Raw genomic sequence first — 18,612 nt, forward strand, 5'->3', positions numbered from 1 at the left:
AGCAGCGGCCGCGACTGTAAGTTGCAACTGCATAATTTTGTTTCTTCTTTTGCGCAGCAGAAAATTTGTTTATTTGATTGATTTATGGCTACCTCTACATGCGTGCCTCTGTGGTAAATATATGCAAGATAACCGAAGTATCCTCTGTCGTCGGATAAACAATACTGATTCATATGGGGTACTAGGAGATTGACTTGGAGACTTGGAGATTCCTCTATACACGTCAGCAATGCAAAGTTCACAGCCAATACGTATTTTTATTAAATTTTTAAGACGAATATCTTGAGAACGGCAGATGTCTCTTCAACACTATTAAGCAAAAATCATCTGCGTAACTTGATTTCCGTTCCGGATAACTGAAGGGCCGCAAGCGTAATATAAAGATAAATTACAAAATTTATCACTTAGTTATCAAATTAGTAAGCAGTAGGCACCATCTCATATATACTGTCACTCATATTGAGTTGTGAAAAATCGGTTTATACATTTTTTTGCTATTTCGCTGGTAAGGAGTCCCTAAATCACATTTGTAGTTTTTCTTACCCATTCTCAGTAAATGTGCGCATCCCGTACAGTTCACAGCCACGGTCAGCGTTGGCGAAAGTTGCAGTGCTGCGCATTGCAGGCAATCAGCAAAAATTTGGAGGATGCTTAAGCTTCGTCTTTAAGAGTGGAACACGATAGCATTCAAAGATCCCTGACTGCTTCTCACGCTTCCCGGCAACTGCAGCGTATGTAACCGTAATCTTTACCGGGAAACGCTCGCAGCGAACGCTATGCACGAAGGCGGGCTTTCTGGTCGAAACGCGGCCTCTTGCAGGGGCCGCGATGCGGCGGAGTCGAGCGTCATTTGGAAATCTTTCAACGAAGCGGGCACACGGCTCCGTGGTCTCCGAGATATTTACACGCCGGCGGGCGCAAATGGCGGACGCCATCTCCGGTCTCTCCATTGTAGAAACGCAGGAAAAGGGGTTTGTTTGAGTTTTCGCGTAGCAAAACTGCTGTTTTCTCGTTTATTCAAATTACAATCCGAGAGCTATCGACTTTGTAGGTTGTGTGTAAATTGTAGTTTACGATTCTTCTACGTATTTTAGCTTGAGACATTAAATTAGTTCAGTGAATTCCTTGCGTCACAAGAAGTGCCTCGGCATGTGTTGTTCGAAAAATTGTTTTGGCCATGCGACGCATGACGCTGGGCGCCGCTGCTCTACGCGGACGCAGCCGCCGGATTTTCTGCGACACGCGCTCTTTGCTTTTGCATTCGTTTCTTAGCACGTCGTAAGGCCAGTAGGGTGCTCATTTAATGGTCATCATGCTTCTTGGTATTCGAAGAAAATTCGGAGAAGCAATGCGTCAGGTTGTTGTTTGGATTTGTCGGTGTGTTGGAAGCTTAGTTCAAGTTTGTGAGGTGTTGCTAGCGGGTGCTAAATCTTAGTGCATTAAACTACATTTTTTTTTCTTCTTGCAACCTATAAGAGACCTGCTAAATAGACACGTCACAGTGGAACTGTTACACTGTAAGCTTCTTCATAACACATGGGCCACATACTTTCGTGGGCCGTTGTACATGTAAATATTATCAGTAAGCAGGCGGACACGACGGTCACCGTACTTTCTTTTGATACTTTTGGTGTCAATCATGCTTAACGTATGCTGGCTGAGCTACTTTTCATGGAGTAATGAAGCTCATAAATGAAGAAATGTTTCCGTTAGACAGGCTGCGGAGCTTGGCTCAAGGAAGAAGAGGTGACTCTGCTGTCATATCAAATGATTGGGGGTGGGGGGAGGGGAACAGGTTGCTGGACTTCTGCACACTCAAATGGCGTGAGTTTTCTGTGAGGGCAAGATTTATAGAAGCGGCCCAGTTTACACACTTTCATGTTTTTCTAAAGTTTTGTGGAGTCGCCTCAGTTTCCTCTGTAATAGTTGTTTAGTTACAAACTTCTAGCCAGTCCATAGCTCAGTGTTCCAGCAGGAAGCTCCTTTAATTATCCGTAATACTCGCGATCCGCGTCTGCAAGAATTGCGGAATTGAAGTATTGGCGTATATCTGCTCTTGCATGTTGTAGTCTTGTTCCGTTGGTGCAAGCGCTCGTGTGTTTCACTCAGAATGAGGGCTTAACTTTGAAGTAGAGTGCACCACTTGAAGCTTTCTACAATGATTCCTCATTTTTCCAGCTCATGGGTGACCCTAAGCGACAAGTTTATCGGCCATTGGAAGTGACGTCACCTCAAGAAGGTTTAGAAAAGGTCCGTATGAACTTTTAATTTCTTAGTGAGTTGAAAATAAGGCCTGTTTCTCATATTTTAGCAACATGTACCATCATTTTTGTTAATGATAAAAGGAGTGCTAGTTTGTTTTAAAATTTGATTTACATATGCAAATTCTAGCCCTCAAGTTCCTGTGGTCATGTTAGAAAACACACAGAACGGTTACTTAAAAAAAATAGCACCACAAGCAGAATACTCTCAGCATGTATTCTATTTATTCAAGTAAATCGTCATATATGACACAGTTCGCTGTTAAAGCTCTCGCAGCCAACACAACTCGAGCACAGTGCCTTATGATGGTGCTGTGTTCTCGAGCAGTGGTCTGAATTGAGCTTGTGCACTTTCCTTGCTACAGGTCGCGCAAACTTCCTCACGCCTAAACAAGACAGTACTCGCAACAACGACGCCACTACGCGGCGGCATTTAGCAGCTGATCTGCTAGTGCTCAGGAGTGGCAATATATTGACGCGAAGAATCCTTGCCTCATTCCAGGCAATGGGCAGTAGATAGGCAGCGTGCTGTCTTACCCTATTTCGGGCATCTTTGATGAACAGGAGAACTTGTCCGATAATGGAATCTAACCTCGGCATCCCCGCACAGAAGCCCTGTGTTGTAACCATGCGGCCCCGCCCGCTAGCTACCACACAGTTAAAATTAGTACAGCAAACGTTTGGTTACAATCGCTGGAATAAAGCAACCGAATGAAAACAAGCCTTACCACCGCCTTTCGCTTGGCCACACCACATGGACAAGATAAATGAGGCGAGAGCATGCCAGTTTCCTACATCATACCCACGTGGCCGTTATCACTTTGAGAAAATGTGTTATACCACAGACACTGCTAAGGCCTTTGCACTATGGTACATTTAACGGAAAGGCATTTACGTGCGTTGAAACACGACAAAAGAGTATGTCCCTTTTGGTAGCGTGCCTTGCAGATGAGGAACTATTCGAATTCATTTCTCGTCATAAAGGGCTAACTTCGTGCGTAGGTCAAGAGCAGAAAAATTGTAAAAACACTCAGACGCCTAATAAATTATTAGAGTGGTACATGCAAAATGAATTCAACCCTAGGCAGTGACGCAATTTGTCTGTTAGAAAAAATTCGCACAGTGATATACAGGCTCAAAATTCCCCAGCCCTTGCGACGACCTAATGTTTTAACAGTAGAGCCACATTGGCCTTTAAAGTACCCGTCACTCTATGACTTCGTGTAAGTTCGGCTTGGGCAGAGCAGAATTATCCGCATGGGTCTAGTTTTGTACAGCTCTCGAAGTTACGCATTGTTTTTTTATTTTCTGTTTATTTCGTAAGGTAATACCATTTTCTAACATCTGGCACACAGTTGTACACTGTTACCCAGAGGGAAGGTGTAACAGTAGCGCTCCTTCGCACAAAAATCATTTCGTCAAAACACTATCCTCGCCCTTCTTCCTTGCCGATTGTGCTTTAACTGTTAACCTGATTAAAACCCTATATCAATGGCAGATCTCGGGAGTGTATGAACTATTGAAATGCGAGCGAAACGAATTCGAAGCGTCGCTCACTTTAAAGCGGTCTAATGCTGTGATTTGCCCCAGTGCTTTCCCCGTAGCAAGTAGCGCTATGTAGACATTGCGTGACAGTGTACCACCTTAGGCATAAGCCCAAACCGAAACGGAATAGGTGGCAATGTCTGTTCACCGGGGCCATAAAGGAAAGGCGTGTCAACTACAGTCGACGCGAAAGAAAACTTGATGTACATGGTATGCGTATTTGATTCTGCTGGAATCGGGCCATTGCAGATCAGGAAATCTTGCATACTTGCATAATAATTTTGCCTCATTTGCAATATTTTCTTTGTTCCATTTCAGACCTTACATATGTCTTTCCTCGGACCGCCTATATTTTATTACGCAGCTCTTGGGCGCCCGTTCCTACGACGAGCGTAGGCGTCGGCGTAACCGAGTGAACGAGCACAGCGAAGTATATATATATATATATATGAAAGAGCGAACGCGGAGCGAAACGGCGGATGAAAGGCGCGAGGAAAAAAGCGAAGGAGGAGGGTACAGCGGTAACCTTAGGCAGACAGAGGAGGAGGAGGGTATGGCTAAAGCATGAGAAGTAAAGCGTAGTGCGGCTACGATGGCCACGAGATGACACCAGGGCAGCGCGCGTCGTCTGGGGGGCTTGTCGGCGGTTGTGGCTGCTATGAATCGCATTCACGCGTCACCCACGCGCTGGCTCTCGCGATCTGCAGCTTAACGAAGCATTCGCGCCACACTTCTCTCCGTTTGCAACGTTCCGCACAAGACCGACTGTCGGCGCCATCCGATATATTATGAAATGAAAACACGTATACAGCTGCGCTCAAATTTCGCATTAAGGAGTATCGTAAGTGTCAGTAAATATTTTTATTCGAGTAGGTTCTATTTATTTATTTATTTATTTGTTTGTTCACTTATTCAGTACCTGCAACGCCAATAAGGCATTACAGCAGGGGGGATTTCATTCGAAATAGGAAACTTTATAGAAGGGCATCTGTACGCTGAAAGCGTGGTTAAAAGCATCATCGGCTGTAATTAGTAGGACCTTAAGCGGAAGAATATTCCAGGTGCGTGCTGTCTAGACAAAAAGAAAAGAATATCACTAAACGTCACATTTAAAAACAAGTTCCTTGACTTTCCAAGGGTGATTCTTTCTTTAGAAAACATACGAAGGTGGTTTCATGTATTTCTCTCTTCTAATTCCAGCATGGGAATCATATATGCTATAAAAGAATTTCAAGCGCAGTTTTCTCCTGATAGTTCTTAAGTCCGACGATAGCGTGGTGAGCTTCTGTCATGCTGAATTTTCTGTCATAGTTTCCAAAGACAAAGGTGGCAGCCCTGTTTTGTACTCTTTCAAGTTTGTTAATTAATTCCGAGGTGTGAGGGTCCCAGAAAACACACGAGCATTGGAGCGTTGATCGTATATGTGTGAAATACAATTATTTCTTACGAACTTTAGGTAGGCGACTGAAATTCCGCCGCAAAAAAACTGAACACCGACGTCGCCTTATTCGTTGAGTAATTTCTGTGCCCAGTCCACTGCAAATCCGAGGTAAAAAAAAAAACGTAAATATTTGAATTCCTTTGCAGTAACTAAACTAGCCTCAAGGATTCGATACGTATGCTCTTGGTAGGAGCGCTTCCTAATAAAGGTGACGTGCCTACATTTGCTCACATTTAGTGACATTTTCCAACGTGCACACCATGTTGCCACAATGTCCAAATCATTTGGAAAGCTACGTATTCACTGTGATTGTTAATGACTCTGCGTAAGATACAGTCATCTGCAAACATCTAAAACGTTGACTTGATGTTATCCGTAATGTCAATAATGAACAGTAGGAATAAGAGTGGCCTCACTTCTGATCCCTGGGGTACCTCGGAAGTGACTGGGGCGTTTACCGAAGAAAAACCGTTCAGAACAGACTGCTGCCAGAAAGAGAGATATTCAGCAGTCCATTGGAGCACATTTTCATCTTGATTATAAGCTCTAAGTTTTGATATAAGTAAACCATGCGCAACAACATCAAACGCCATGCGAAAATCCAAGAAAACACACTCAATAACTAGCCACCTGTCAACAGCCAGAGCCAAATGATCTGTGAATTCTACCAGCTGTGTTGCACATGAAAATCTGTGACGAAATCCGTGCTGTCTGTCATATAGAAGATTATACTTTTCAACATGCGACATTATAGAAGAACAGATTACATGCTGTATTATTGTTACTACATTATTATGTATTGTTAACGACACCGGTGTGTAGTTCTGAACGTTGTTGCGTGGCCCACTCTTCTGTGCAGGCTCTAAATATGCCAACTTCCAGCCACGGGGTAAAGCAGCATCATCCCGGCCACGGCGGTCGCATTTCGATGGGGGCGAAATGCGAAAACACCCGTGTACTTAGATTTAGGTGCACGTTAAAGAACCCCAGGTGGTCGAAATTCCCGGAGCCCTCCACTACGGCGTGCCTCATAATCAGAAAGTGGTTTTGGCACGTAAAACCCCATAATTTAATTTTTAATTTAAAGCAGCATCGTTTAAAAAATATTAAAAAAAGAAGAATGCCCATAGAGATTGGCAGGTCTTCTTAGAACATGCATGGGGAAGTTCTAGAAGGCGTGGGCCAACTAAAATTTGAGACGGCCAAGTTGAAATTTGGAGTTCAGTTAACTTGAAATTTGAGTGTGCGCCAACTTAAATTTGGTGGTGAGCTAGCTTGAAATTTGCAAGTGGGCCAACTTGAAATTCGTGGGTAGGTCAACTTGTAATAAGGGGTGGCCAACTTAAATGAGGGGGTGCGTAAACCTAAAATTTGACGGGGGGGGGCAATTTGAAATTTGTACGTGGGCTAATTGAAATTTGTAGGTAAGGCAAGTTGAAATGTGGGGTTGGACCATGTTAGGGCGTGAGCCAACTTGAATTTTGAGAGTTGCCCTACTTAAATTTGGAAGTGGGCCAACTTAAATTGGGGTGAGCCAACGTGAAATTTGTATGTCGGCCAATTGAAATATGGGGTGGGCCAACTAAAAATTTTGGGGTGGGTCAACTTAAATTTGGAGGTGGGTCAACCTGAAATCTGGGGGTGGGCCAACTTGAAATCTGGGGTGGGCCAATTTGAAATTATACGCTGACCCAACTTAATTTGGGAGCAGGCTAACTTGTATTTGGGGCTGGGTCAACGTGAAATTTGGACGTGGCTAATTGAAATGTAAGGGTGCATCAACTTGAAATCTCGGGTGGGACGAGTTAAATTTGGGGATGGGCTCACTTGATATTTTGGGGTGGCCCAATGTCCAACCGAACGCTACAGAGCGTCCTTAGAGTCATAAACAGCTCGCGGGCAAGCAAGCGCTTTGAGACGCTCGGTGCGTTTTCTCTGGGCCTTACCGAGGCGCAGTCAGAACGCAGGCGAGAGGTTTTGGGGACAAGGAATGCGCGCATAACAAAGGCTTACGACAGCGACACCTACGGTCACATGGCATCGTGGCGATGCATTCTCTCCTAAGGCGACGCCTCACGCGCTACTGCGGTGGTGGGTGGTACCTTTCGACCGCTGTGCTCCGTAGAGATGCGCTCGTGCCAGGCGTTCCGGCTCAGTTGGTACGATTGCATTTATGGGGGCCGGATGAGGCGAGAAAATCTGGCAATCTTCTACTAAAGCCTAAGCATTCTTTGCTGCCGGAGAGGTCATGGATAAACGCGAATAACCTAGGGAAAGCAAGCAAGTAGAACTAAGCAAGAACGCAGTCACAGCTTAGCCAACAATGCCTATGCATTCCTGGAGAATTCTCAGAATTTCTGCCGATCTTATGTATATGGGGATGTTGTGCGGATAGGTTTTATATCATGTAACTTTTGTTATACCATTCTGCAACACGCACTGCCTTAAAAATGCTAGACTCAGGCCGCAACTTGATATTCGCCTGGCGGCAGGTGCCTTCAGGATAAGCCTTGTGGAAAGCCTGTATGTTGTGTTGAACAAGTGATCCCTACACGTCCAAAGAACATATTTAGGTCGCTCCTGCATGAAGGTAAAATTAGATATCGAATGTCCATGTGATTTAGGTATTTGCGGCTTGTCCACTGCCAGATGTCATCATAACCGCCCAGATATCAGAGCTTTGTTCCCACGCTTGGAACCAATGACAGAACAAACAGAAGCCCGCCTTTAAGAAAGGTTCTTATTGGGTCCCAATCACTTTCCACTTTCTTGGAAATGGCACATCATCGAGTGCGGTATCTGTTTTGTCGAAACAACAAAAGATGAACCTCGGACATATACAATCGCACTTCCTTGAATTTCAGGCGAAGTACTCCTGCGCAGAATTTTATATTTATGCTTCAGAGTTACCCGCTGCTATGACCTACGCAGCTCATTGGACGGCGTTTTTGACTTCGAGCGCTCTAAATCAAAATACAATCATTTTCACTGCAGAAGCTTACGTGATACGTTCCGCTGTGAATCATATCAAGCAAATAGATCTCAAAAGAGCTACAGTACTCACAGGCTCACAACTGTTGTAAGAGCCTTAGTGAGTTTCCGGAAGCATAAGTAATAAAAAAACGCTACGTCAGTTGCTCTTAGCGACACAGAAATAAACATACCTATACCAATCGCAAAGCTCAAGTCCTTCTTACGCAAAGAGTTGAGCAAATATTGGCAACAGCAGTGGGTCACTTGATCAGCCAAAATCAGGGCACTCGATATCCTGGAGGCAAGAGGCAAGAAAGTGCTTCTTTGTAGACTAAAAATAATGGCGCATACCTACACTACGTACTCTTACTTGGTAAATGGAAGCAATTCTCCGACATGCAGCTGGTGCGACAATAGTCTGCCAGCAGGGGCGTAGCCAGGGGGGGGGCTTATGGGGCTTCAGCCCCCCCCGAAATTTTTTCGTGCTGTCCATGCACCGCCGACAAAAGCAACCCCCGGCGCCGGAAATCATTCTGGATTTTGTCTAGAGCGTCTTTTTCACGCTCGAAGAGCCATTTCACCGCGAAAATTGCGAACTCAGGCTGAATTTTGCGGCAACGCCCGTGCACTGGGAGTCACATAGCGCAAGCAGCCCCATCCCAGCACAAAGTTTCAAGGGTGTTTTCATGGCGAACGGGCTCGCCGCGGCATTTCGCGGAGGCCGCGGAATCTGCACTCTATCATGGAAATTATGGAGCGTGTGGATATCAGTTCTGAAACTTTATGGGTATAAAGTTCTCATAAACATCTGATGTGAAAGGTACATTGACATTTCCAAACGTGTGCTTTAGATTTTCAATTGCGGAACTTTGTAAGTTTAATGCTCCCATAAATATTTGACGCCAAAGGTGCATTGACTTTTCCAAAGTCGCACATCGGGCCATACAACGAGACAAGCGAAATCAACACGCTATCAGACAAGTTGACAAAGCCCGTAGCGAGGCCCGATGAGACGAAGCGTTGTGGTGGTTCATTCGTGCCGTCATGTCACATAAAAAAATATTTTTTTTTCACCTGCGCCAAAGCATCCAGTGAAGACACTAAAGCCAGCCAAGGCAACTACGTTCTTATTTAGCTTTTTCTACTTTGACTTTTAATCGCGAAGATACATTGAGCCTCTTCATTTTATTTTTTGTTCTCGCTCCCCTACCCGCGCGCTGCCAGAGCCAGCCAGAGCGCACGCGTTTTTCTCGTGTTGCCCCGACCAGCGCGCGGCACACTTCGGTGCGCGTTCGGTTTTCTCTGGCCGAGTGTATTTTCGCCTGGCAGAGCTTTGGACGCTTTATAGCTAACAGACGAGAAAAAGAAACAGTGCACTAGCCGCCATCACTGTGGGGACTCGACGGGTTGCACCGCGCTCACTTGAGCGCAACCTCTCCAGAAAGTCTTGTCTCGCCGGTGTAGGATGCCGAGCAGTATGCGTCTGGTTCTTGGTGGACCAAGCGTCTCGTGTTTTCTTCGATATTCCTTTAATAGCCATATCAGTTGCCCAAAGTAGGATTCTATTGTGACCAACATACTTTGAGTTTTTTTTTTCATTACGGTGCCCCCGCACCACAAAACGAAAAAAGAAGCGTTGTTGCGGTGCAGCGAATTGTCGTATGGTGAAAGTGCTATTTTGTTATTTCTTTTGCGAAAATAATGGGCCATGGGACGCTTAAGCTGCCGGATACTCTTATTATATTATCGCGATAGCAATTATATGGACACTCTAGGCGCATTCCTGCCGTCGCCGTCGCCATCATGTTCCGCATAAAGTCTAAGTGCGATAACATCGTAACCCCGCGCCGCAAGCTGTATGTGGGAGTGAAAGCGTGTGGGGGGTGGGGGGAAATGGGTGAGCCGACGATAGTGGCTCAGTCTTGTGGGCGCAAGGGAGAAAAGTGAGGAGCAAGCGCGCCGCCTTCCGTCGCGCGCGATACATCGGGGGGAGTGGATGGAATGGGGGCAGGATCTAGGATTGTGTGAATCTGTGATTGCGCAACATGTTTATTTGCCTTATTTGACGCATTATATACCGTGACTTTTTCTTAGGTACGTAGATTTATTGGAGACTTACTTATACGTATGTTTAAATATCTTGTTGCGAGGTTTTGTGTATACGTGCAGTGAACTTCGTTTCCAGTGGCACTTTTTGCCCTTTATCAAGCTGTATCTTCGCATTTGTATATTCCATTGCTTCTTCGCATTTCTAATGTACCATGGCGAGTCAAATGAAAGTGAGCCTACGGACCCTGCGCAATTATGGTTCTGTTCATTATCTGCAAGGCCTGCGCGTAGCACACAGGCATCTCTCATTTACAAAAGTGACACGCAGGTGTGAGGATAAATTTTCTTTAATGCTCTCATACAGTGGGTTGAACATGGTTCCGTGCCATAATGGACTCTCCAGAAGTTGAGCAGCGTGGTGCCGTCAGGTTTTGACAGCTGAAGGTGTTTCCCAAAAAGAAATTAGTCACCGTATGGCTGCCGTGTACATGGAACCTTGCATTTCATTGGCCACTGTGAAGCGTTGCAACAAACGGTTCAAAGAAGGACGTGAAATTTGTAAAGACGACCCCAGACCGGGCCAAAGCCATCGTGCAATCACCCCTAACAAAATTGCAAAAGCTGATGAGCTGATGAGACAAGAACAGAGGATAAGCATCGATGAACTGGCAGAGCGTGTGAACATCAGTCACGGTTTGGTTCACGCCAGAATTCATGAACATCTCGGTTATCGGTTCTTGTGTGCGCAATGGATGCACAAGATTTTGAACCACCGCCAGAATACGGAGAATATCAGTGCTGTGTTTACTCATCTGATCCGGTATCACAATAAAGGTGACGATTTCTGGTCTGCAATTGTGATCGGAGACGAACCATCATGCCACTACTAAGAGCCTGAAACACGACAGCAAAGCTTACAATGGAACATTCAAATTCACCTTCCCCAAAGAAAGCAAAGGCCGTCATTTTCACCAGTAAGGTGTTGTTGACTTTTATTTTTCGATCGTCGGGGGCCATTACTGATAGTATTTGCTAAATCTTAAGAGACTATCAATTGTTTCCGATATTGTGAAACGCCGGATCGGCTGCGTGTCGCAATCAAGAACAAACTACGTGGAAAATTGACGAATGGGGTCATCTTGTTCCACGACAATGTCCGTTCCCACGTCGCTGATGTGGTTAATACAAAACTGGCAAAGTTCAAGCGGGAAACGCTGCAACATCCGCCACACAGCTCAGACTTGTCGCCTTGCGACTTCCACATTTTGGGGCAACCGAAAAAACAGCTCAAGGGAACCAGATTCGTCTCGGACGATGTCGTGAAAGTCAGTTGCAGACGTTTTGAAGGAGCGACCCAAGGAGCTTTATGAGACGGGAATTGCGCGACTCTTTAGTCATCGGGACAAATGTCTAAATGCTCATGGGCGCTACTTTTAATTAAAGAACCCCGTTTGTTATATATTCGCATTAGCTCACTTTCATTTGACTCGCCCTCGTATATTCTGCAGAACTCATGCTTTTTATACGTGGTCTCTGTTGCGACTATAATTTCGGTGCAATTACTCACGATACACGACCGGTGACAGCTGCTGCTGCGTAATACACGGGAACAAATGGAAGCGTCATTGAGATTTTTCACTGGCTGTTGCATATGTACAAGAATGTAAACAAGGATCTTGAATGACAAAGTGTCATTAACATATTTGTCCTCAACTTGTTCATTTTATGGCCTTTACATTTTTCATATCAGCGGCATGCACTGCTTTGCTGGCTTCGAACTGATGTAGTTCTAAAGTTCGTGTGATATTATCTTTACTTATTAAATAGACAAAATATATGAAAGCATTGACATCAGTTATGTTGGGCACAATTTTTGGCACATACGAGTATATTCTTTTATGAAAAAATACATATTTTACTTGTATTGACAGTGCGTAGCGTTCAACAATTCGTTTGCAGCATCTTTGGCAATGGCAATGCAGTTATTATTCGTGTATTTGATCCCTAGGCAAATTGTTTAAGAGAAAGCTCTAGCTCGGGCCCAACTCCGACGTGGCCTATTCAGATACATGTAAAGCGCAGAAACGGTTGTCTGAGATAACTCCTAAATCGCTTTTAATGAAATTTGTTGCATTAGAGAGAGTATGTTAAATTCTAGTGTCTGTTGGAAGCGGAATTTTGATTTAGGGCCTGAACTCTGTTTAAAATATTTAGAAAAATTCGAAAGTGCGAAAAACATAGAAGCACGAAGTTTAAATAATAATAGCTATGCATCAAGAACAGATATCGCGTTTCTGTAAACGGCATCCATTACACCATTCAAAGCGGACAAATTCGATATGTAAATGTGTATCTTACGTGAATTGGTTATGTTATGTATACCATTCAACGCGGACAAATTCGATATGTCAATGTGTATCTTACGTGAATTGGTTATGTTATGTACAAGGGTTCTGCAAAAGCCATATTTCCATAATGCTTAATTTTTTTGAGACTCATGTGTAACATATCAATTTTGTCCGCTGTAGATGTACTATTATGTGCAATTCACATAATTGTGATATCAATTATCATTGCTGATTTACAGAGTTGTATACTTGTGTCGTTTTCTGAAAATTTTCGATTTTTGCCACTTTTCAATAAAATATTGACAATTTAAATCGAAAATTCGAAACAAGCAGTCACTAGAATTTAAGTTTTTCTTTTAAATGCAACAAACCTCGTCAAATTCGGAGCAGTGGTTGCCGAGAAAAACGAATTCTCCTCATACATGTATTTAGATAGGCGCATCCGACCTAATGTTTCCTCTTAAGGAGGAGGTCCACCTGCACCGTGAGCCCCCCCCGAACGAAATTTCTGGCTACGCCACTGTCTGCCAGTTCTCGATGTTCTTCTCCAGCGTCGTGAAATAGAATTAAGAGAAAAAATATTTCCCTTCCGCGTATCATGAACAGTTTTTTCTGCTCAAAGAACCGATTTTTAATTTTAAATCAGCATTGACCTTTTTAGCGGAAACATGCATACCAAAAATCACTTGGCCTGCATTTGTAGTACACCCCCCCCCCCTCGAGGTTGTACTTGGAATGTAAGCAATTTTGTAGAGCTCTTGCTTTCCAGCAATTGAATTTAACTGCCTTGTTTAGACACTAGTGTTACTGCCACCTATAAGTTTTACTAAGTCATCAATTTCTAACTAAACCTTTATGGTCGTATTGTCATTGTCCCTTTCTGGCGCCAATTAATTCTGTCCATTGAAAATTTAGTTTCGTCATATTTTGTGTACCTTTTAGATTCATGAAAACTGCACAGCTGTAGAACAAATTAAGAATTTTAACTTTTTCAGCGTGTTTCATGAAGTTCACGAAATGTGGACTGCATGCGAAAACTAATTATAGGAGCATCAGATACAAGGATCTTAACTATATCATGCCTAGCATACTCGGAAGGAATCTAGTCAGACACTTGAAATAAGTGCTTAATGACAAAGATTGTGAAAACAATGAAGGCAAACTGACACTGCGAGGGCAAAGATCCAGTCATCCAACTTCCAGCTCATTTTTCTAAAAACCATTACACTTATTACTCATATCCGCAGCACAAATCCAATCAAAAGTGTTTCATGATGTTCGTGGCATATTTTAATTCTTTTTGTATTTCAGTAAGTGTTTTTAATTTTGACGCAATACCTTCGTCTGCACAATTGTCCACATAGCGCCTCAAGAGGTGTTCTAATACTTGTTCATTATACGGAATTTACTGTGACTGATTTTAAGGCCTTTTCATATCCACGTTACTTCTCCCGTTTGGAATTTAATTTCACAATTCATTGATTACTACTCACGACGTGCCATGGCGCTGTTTGATCATATCTGGCCCTTGCGCCAAAAATAAACGACGCATAAATCAAGGCAGAATCCAGGATACCGAGAACATGCGCAAGAAATGAGAAACAATAAGTGCAACGAGCAGGCACTGTCATCTGGTGTAGAGTATGCTTATGAGAAAAGATGCATTAAGTCGGAGAGGGACAGTGGCTCAAGCAGACATGCTAAGAACACGTCACAGTGCCCGGCACCCACGCTTACAGGCAGCCATGACGTACTTTGGAGTGACAGGACCCTCAGAAGAACTTGACAATTCTTCGCTCATAACCTCTGAAGATACAACAACGGCAGTGTGCCATGTATTACATTCTCTTACATTTTGTGTATTTGCATTTCCACTCTTTATGGTCTTTCTAAAAATACGTATTCTGACTATACAGTGACCTTCTTGTGGGGACCCATTCGAAACGTATTTCTTTACGACTTGTATTTGTCACTCCGCCTGCTGGCCTTGAGATGAGGATTCTATTGTTAGTCCAATGTTAAAGAGTTTACCAGTCCTATCTTACTGTGACCCTTTCTGTAGCTTTCAAAAAGAGAGGCTTTCAAAACGGCATTGGTTAAGCCTTTTTTATATTACTGATTCAGTTTAGGCTATTAAGAAGCGAAGCGATTGTAACTTCGCTTTACTGCTTAGCAGATTGCGATGCAAAACAGCGCAGAACAGAGGAAGGCTAGAAGGATTGCACATGCGCATGCACATTAGTCGACCTGAACTTTCCAGGGATGTTATACTCATCAAGCTATTTCTAGTGGACGGACGGGGAAACGTTCAGTCGCTTCTGTTAAATAGAAGTAGCTCGCAATAAACAAACAGCATTTACACTACGCCAAACAAAATATTTGAGCGCCAACTACATATTTTTTAACTGTACCGGCATGTTCGATATTTTAGGTATGTGAAAGCGTTCGAAATACCTGATGCGAGTTTTTTGCAAGAATATCTCACTTTAGCAGCAGCGTTCGTGCTGAAATACCATCGTATTGGCGGCTCAGCTAAAGAAGGAAGAATTGACTAATTATTGTCCTTCTATTTACAGCTTGTAGACCCTGGAGCGCAACAATCCCTCGAATGCGATGGTCGAATCGTATGGACCGACTCTGAATACTACAGAGGCCTCGAATCCCTAATCAACGAGACTTCGTAAGAAGCCAAGCATGCATCTTCTTTAAATAAAATACTGTCCCCCTGGAACATACTTAGTGATGCTAGTTTTGTGTACTGCTTAATGTCCATACCGACTAACAAGCTTGTCTTTGCTGCGACGCTAATATGCATTGTCAAAGTGACAAATAAGAGTTACGCTTCTCTCCAGATAATAAACCTATACGCATGAGAAAATACACGTTTTGCGTTGCTGGCGGTGTGTGTAGTGTGCTGGCCGACATCCACTATGCCGCAGCGTTTGTGCAACTATATACCAGTGTCTGACTTGCACTAGTCGTCTAAGTAGAAGATCAAATTCGGAAGTTGACCTCTTTCGGCGCCTGCAGGGCAAATTTATGTGTATCTTCAAGCGACGTCTATGAAGTTCGGGTGACCGTGGTTTAGTCATTTGAGATTAATTTTACCTTATATTGTGAGACCAAGACGTATAATATGAATGGTTGTTTTAATTTAGGCAAAGATGGAGAAGGTGCGATGGAATGCCGAAGCTACCCAATTTTGTAGAACTTTATGAAACGGAAATGTCTACCCGAGCACCATTTCGCGTTCTCTGCGCGATATATTGCTGCTTTTCGGCTAGGCTTGTATGTACTCTTTGCCCTGTTACTATCACAATGACCTTATATTTTAGACAAGTCGGTCATGTCATTCACGCATATTGCCTAAAACACGATGCGTCTCGTACTCTTCTCCTCGGCATCTATGCAGAAAACTCGTTCTCGTCAACATGATACGATTTCGAGTAATCCTCCGGTTTGCGCTCTTCGGCCAGCGGGCGACGTCGCTGGCGCAGCTCTACTATCGCTACACGCACTTCATGAACGAGCCGCCGCACGTTGAGATTCGCTGCCTGGACGCGATGGAGTACGTGTGGCGGCCGTACTACGTGGATTTGCTGCGCCGAACGCACGTGTTCGAGCATGGCGACATCGATCCGAAGGTCGCAAAACAGGTTGGGCTCTTGGCAATTGATGAGGGTAGCTACGTGACCCTGTTGGTGTGGCATCTTCTACTTTGTTGCCGCGCAAGCTCAACGAGAGGGTCACAGAAAGGCACATTTGACACACAGCGCTAAACGCAGCGCTGTGTGTTTGCGAAATGTGACTTCCTGTGTCCCCGTCGCTCACCTTGTGCTATGACAAAGTGGAATATTTTACTAACAGTTTAATTATGCCATAGACCTTGAAATGAACTCGCCAAATCACAGAGAGTGAGATAGACAGAGATAGAGAATGCAAAAAGCCCAGTCACGATTGCACATCTAACGCAAGAAATTATAAACGATCTACGTTTGTTTTGTTCACTCGTTACGTAATTACCACAGGAACAAACATTCCTTTTCCTCCTCTTCCAACATACTTTTCCGATTTCCGAAGTAGGAAAATATAGCTACGCTTTTATGATGAGACTGACATTCCTTTGTTTCAGCTCCTGACCACATTGGTATAATGCAGGCACAACATGCAGTAGTGCCTCTGAGCGCTCGGAATATCACATGTTTAAATTATTCGTTATTGCAGAGCAGCAGCCGCTGTGATGCCTAATAGAGGCAATAGCCGCGGTGGCTTACTGGCTGTGGCATTGTGTACATAAGTAGGTGATCTCAGTTATTCATATAACAATCTCCCGCCAGTTGGTGCGCGATTGTTAGTAGACGAAAGGAGTGAAAACACACTTGTACAAAACTTTTAAGTGAGCGGTACTAAAACCGGAGCAGTCAATGTCGATAAATTGACTGTCACAGTTTTCGGATGGTAGATGAAATTAATTATCCCACAGGGCGAAATGTTATTAACGCCATCTGCGGTCATTCACCATTTTCTAGGATTATAGAGCGCGCCGCATTCTACAGTAGTCTGGGCTAGCTTATGCTGATTTGAGAAAAAAAAAGACACTACTATGAATGTGGATACACTGGGGCTGCTGCGAAAGCGCTCAGGACAACAGAAAGTGGACAATGTATCGCCAAGAGATGAGCTGCCAAATACTTGTTAGCCTGGCGTGTTGATAGTGTGAAAAAATACAACTAACAGCGCGAGAGCCGGAGTACACAAGTGGAGGACACGGGCGATGAGAAGTCTCGTTGTCAAAGCAACGGCTATTTTCGGTAGGACTTACAGGATTTTCACTCCTTCGGTATAGCAAGCATGTTAGCAACTAGCTTCTGTGGCGATGGAGAGAGTCGAATAAATTTGTTGATTCCTTAACTATAGCAATTATTGAGAGAGTGAGGTGTGGAATGGCGTTTCACATAACGGGTAACATTGATGAATTCTACTGTAATAATGAGATCGTAGCAGTCGTCGGAATAAAGATGGATAGAATGTATAGCATAAAGGTATTACAAGCGTACGCTTCAACCTCCAGTCACGATGAGGAAGAAATAGAACAGTTTTATGAAGATGTAGAATTAGCGATGAGAAATGTGCAAACTCAATATGCAGTAGTCACGGGTTACTTCAGTCCAAAAGAGGGGAAAAAGTAGGCTGGGGAATAAGCAATTGGCAACTATGGCATCAATTCTGGGAACACTAGAGGAGAGATGTTGGCAGAGTTCGGAAAGGAACAGGCTCCAAATAATGAATACCTTCTTCAGGAACCCAGTGACAGGAAGTGGACCTTGAAAAGCCCCAGTGACGAAACAAGAAATGTAATAGATTTCATACTCTCTGCTGATCCCTGCATAGTAGGGATGTACGTAGAAGTGTTAGGTAGGGTAAAGCGCAGTGACTGTAGGTTAGTGAGGACTATGATTTCTCTCGATTGAAAGAGAGAAAGGTCAAAATTAGTCATCAAGAAATGGGTAAACCTAGATGCAGTAGGGATAAAAGCAAAAGAATTCAGTCTGGTGCTCGCAAACAAATGTGCAGCTTTAGAACAGGAAAATGAAGGTAACATAGAGGGAATGAATGAAACGATAACTAGGCTCATATCAGAAGCAGCAATTGAAGTGGGAGGTAAGGCACCAGGGCAACGAGTAGGTAAGCTCTCGCAAGCACAAAGGGCCTAATAAGGAAATGACAATGCATAAAAGTGCCCAGCTCTAGAGATCAGATAGAAATCCCTAAGCTGTCAAAACTGATCAACAAGAAAGTAAGGGATATTCGAAATGATAGCGTGAGGAAACAGTACAAAATGGTCGCAGCATGAAATCAGTGAGAAAAAAATTTGCATAGGACAAGGCATGATGTACGCACTGAAAGATATGCAGGGTAATGTCATCACCAATTCCGATGATATAGTAAAATTAGCAGAAGTATTCTATACTTACCTGTACAGTAGCCAGAGGTG

General features: G+C 43.8%; 1 protein-coding gene across 1 annotated transcript in view; it reads left to right on the plus strand.

Annotated features, from left to right (window-relative positions):
- Positions 1 to 15,346, plus strand: part of LOC126540816 (uncharacterized) — a 72,046-nt gene extending 56,700 nt beyond the window's left edge. Inside the window, exons 9-10 of the mRNA XM_055076409.1 lie at positions 2,179 to 2,250; positions 15,194 to 15,346. Of these exons, the coding sequence (XP_054932384.1) occupies positions 2,179 to 2,250; positions 15,194 to 15,301 (180 nt within the window). The 3' untranslated portion in view covers positions 15,302 to 15,346. The remainder of the gene's footprint in view (positions 1 to 2,178; positions 2,251 to 15,193) is intronic.
- Positions 15,347 to 18,612: the final 3,266 nt, after the last annotated feature.

The sequence above is a fragment of the Dermacentor andersoni genome, chromosome 2 (assembly GCF_023375885.2).
Source record: "Dermacentor andersoni chromosome 2, qqDerAnde1_hic_scaffold, whole genome shotgun sequence".
Classification (NCBI taxonomy): domain Eukaryota; kingdom Metazoa; phylum Arthropoda; class Arachnida; order Ixodida; family Ixodidae; genus Dermacentor; species Dermacentor andersoni.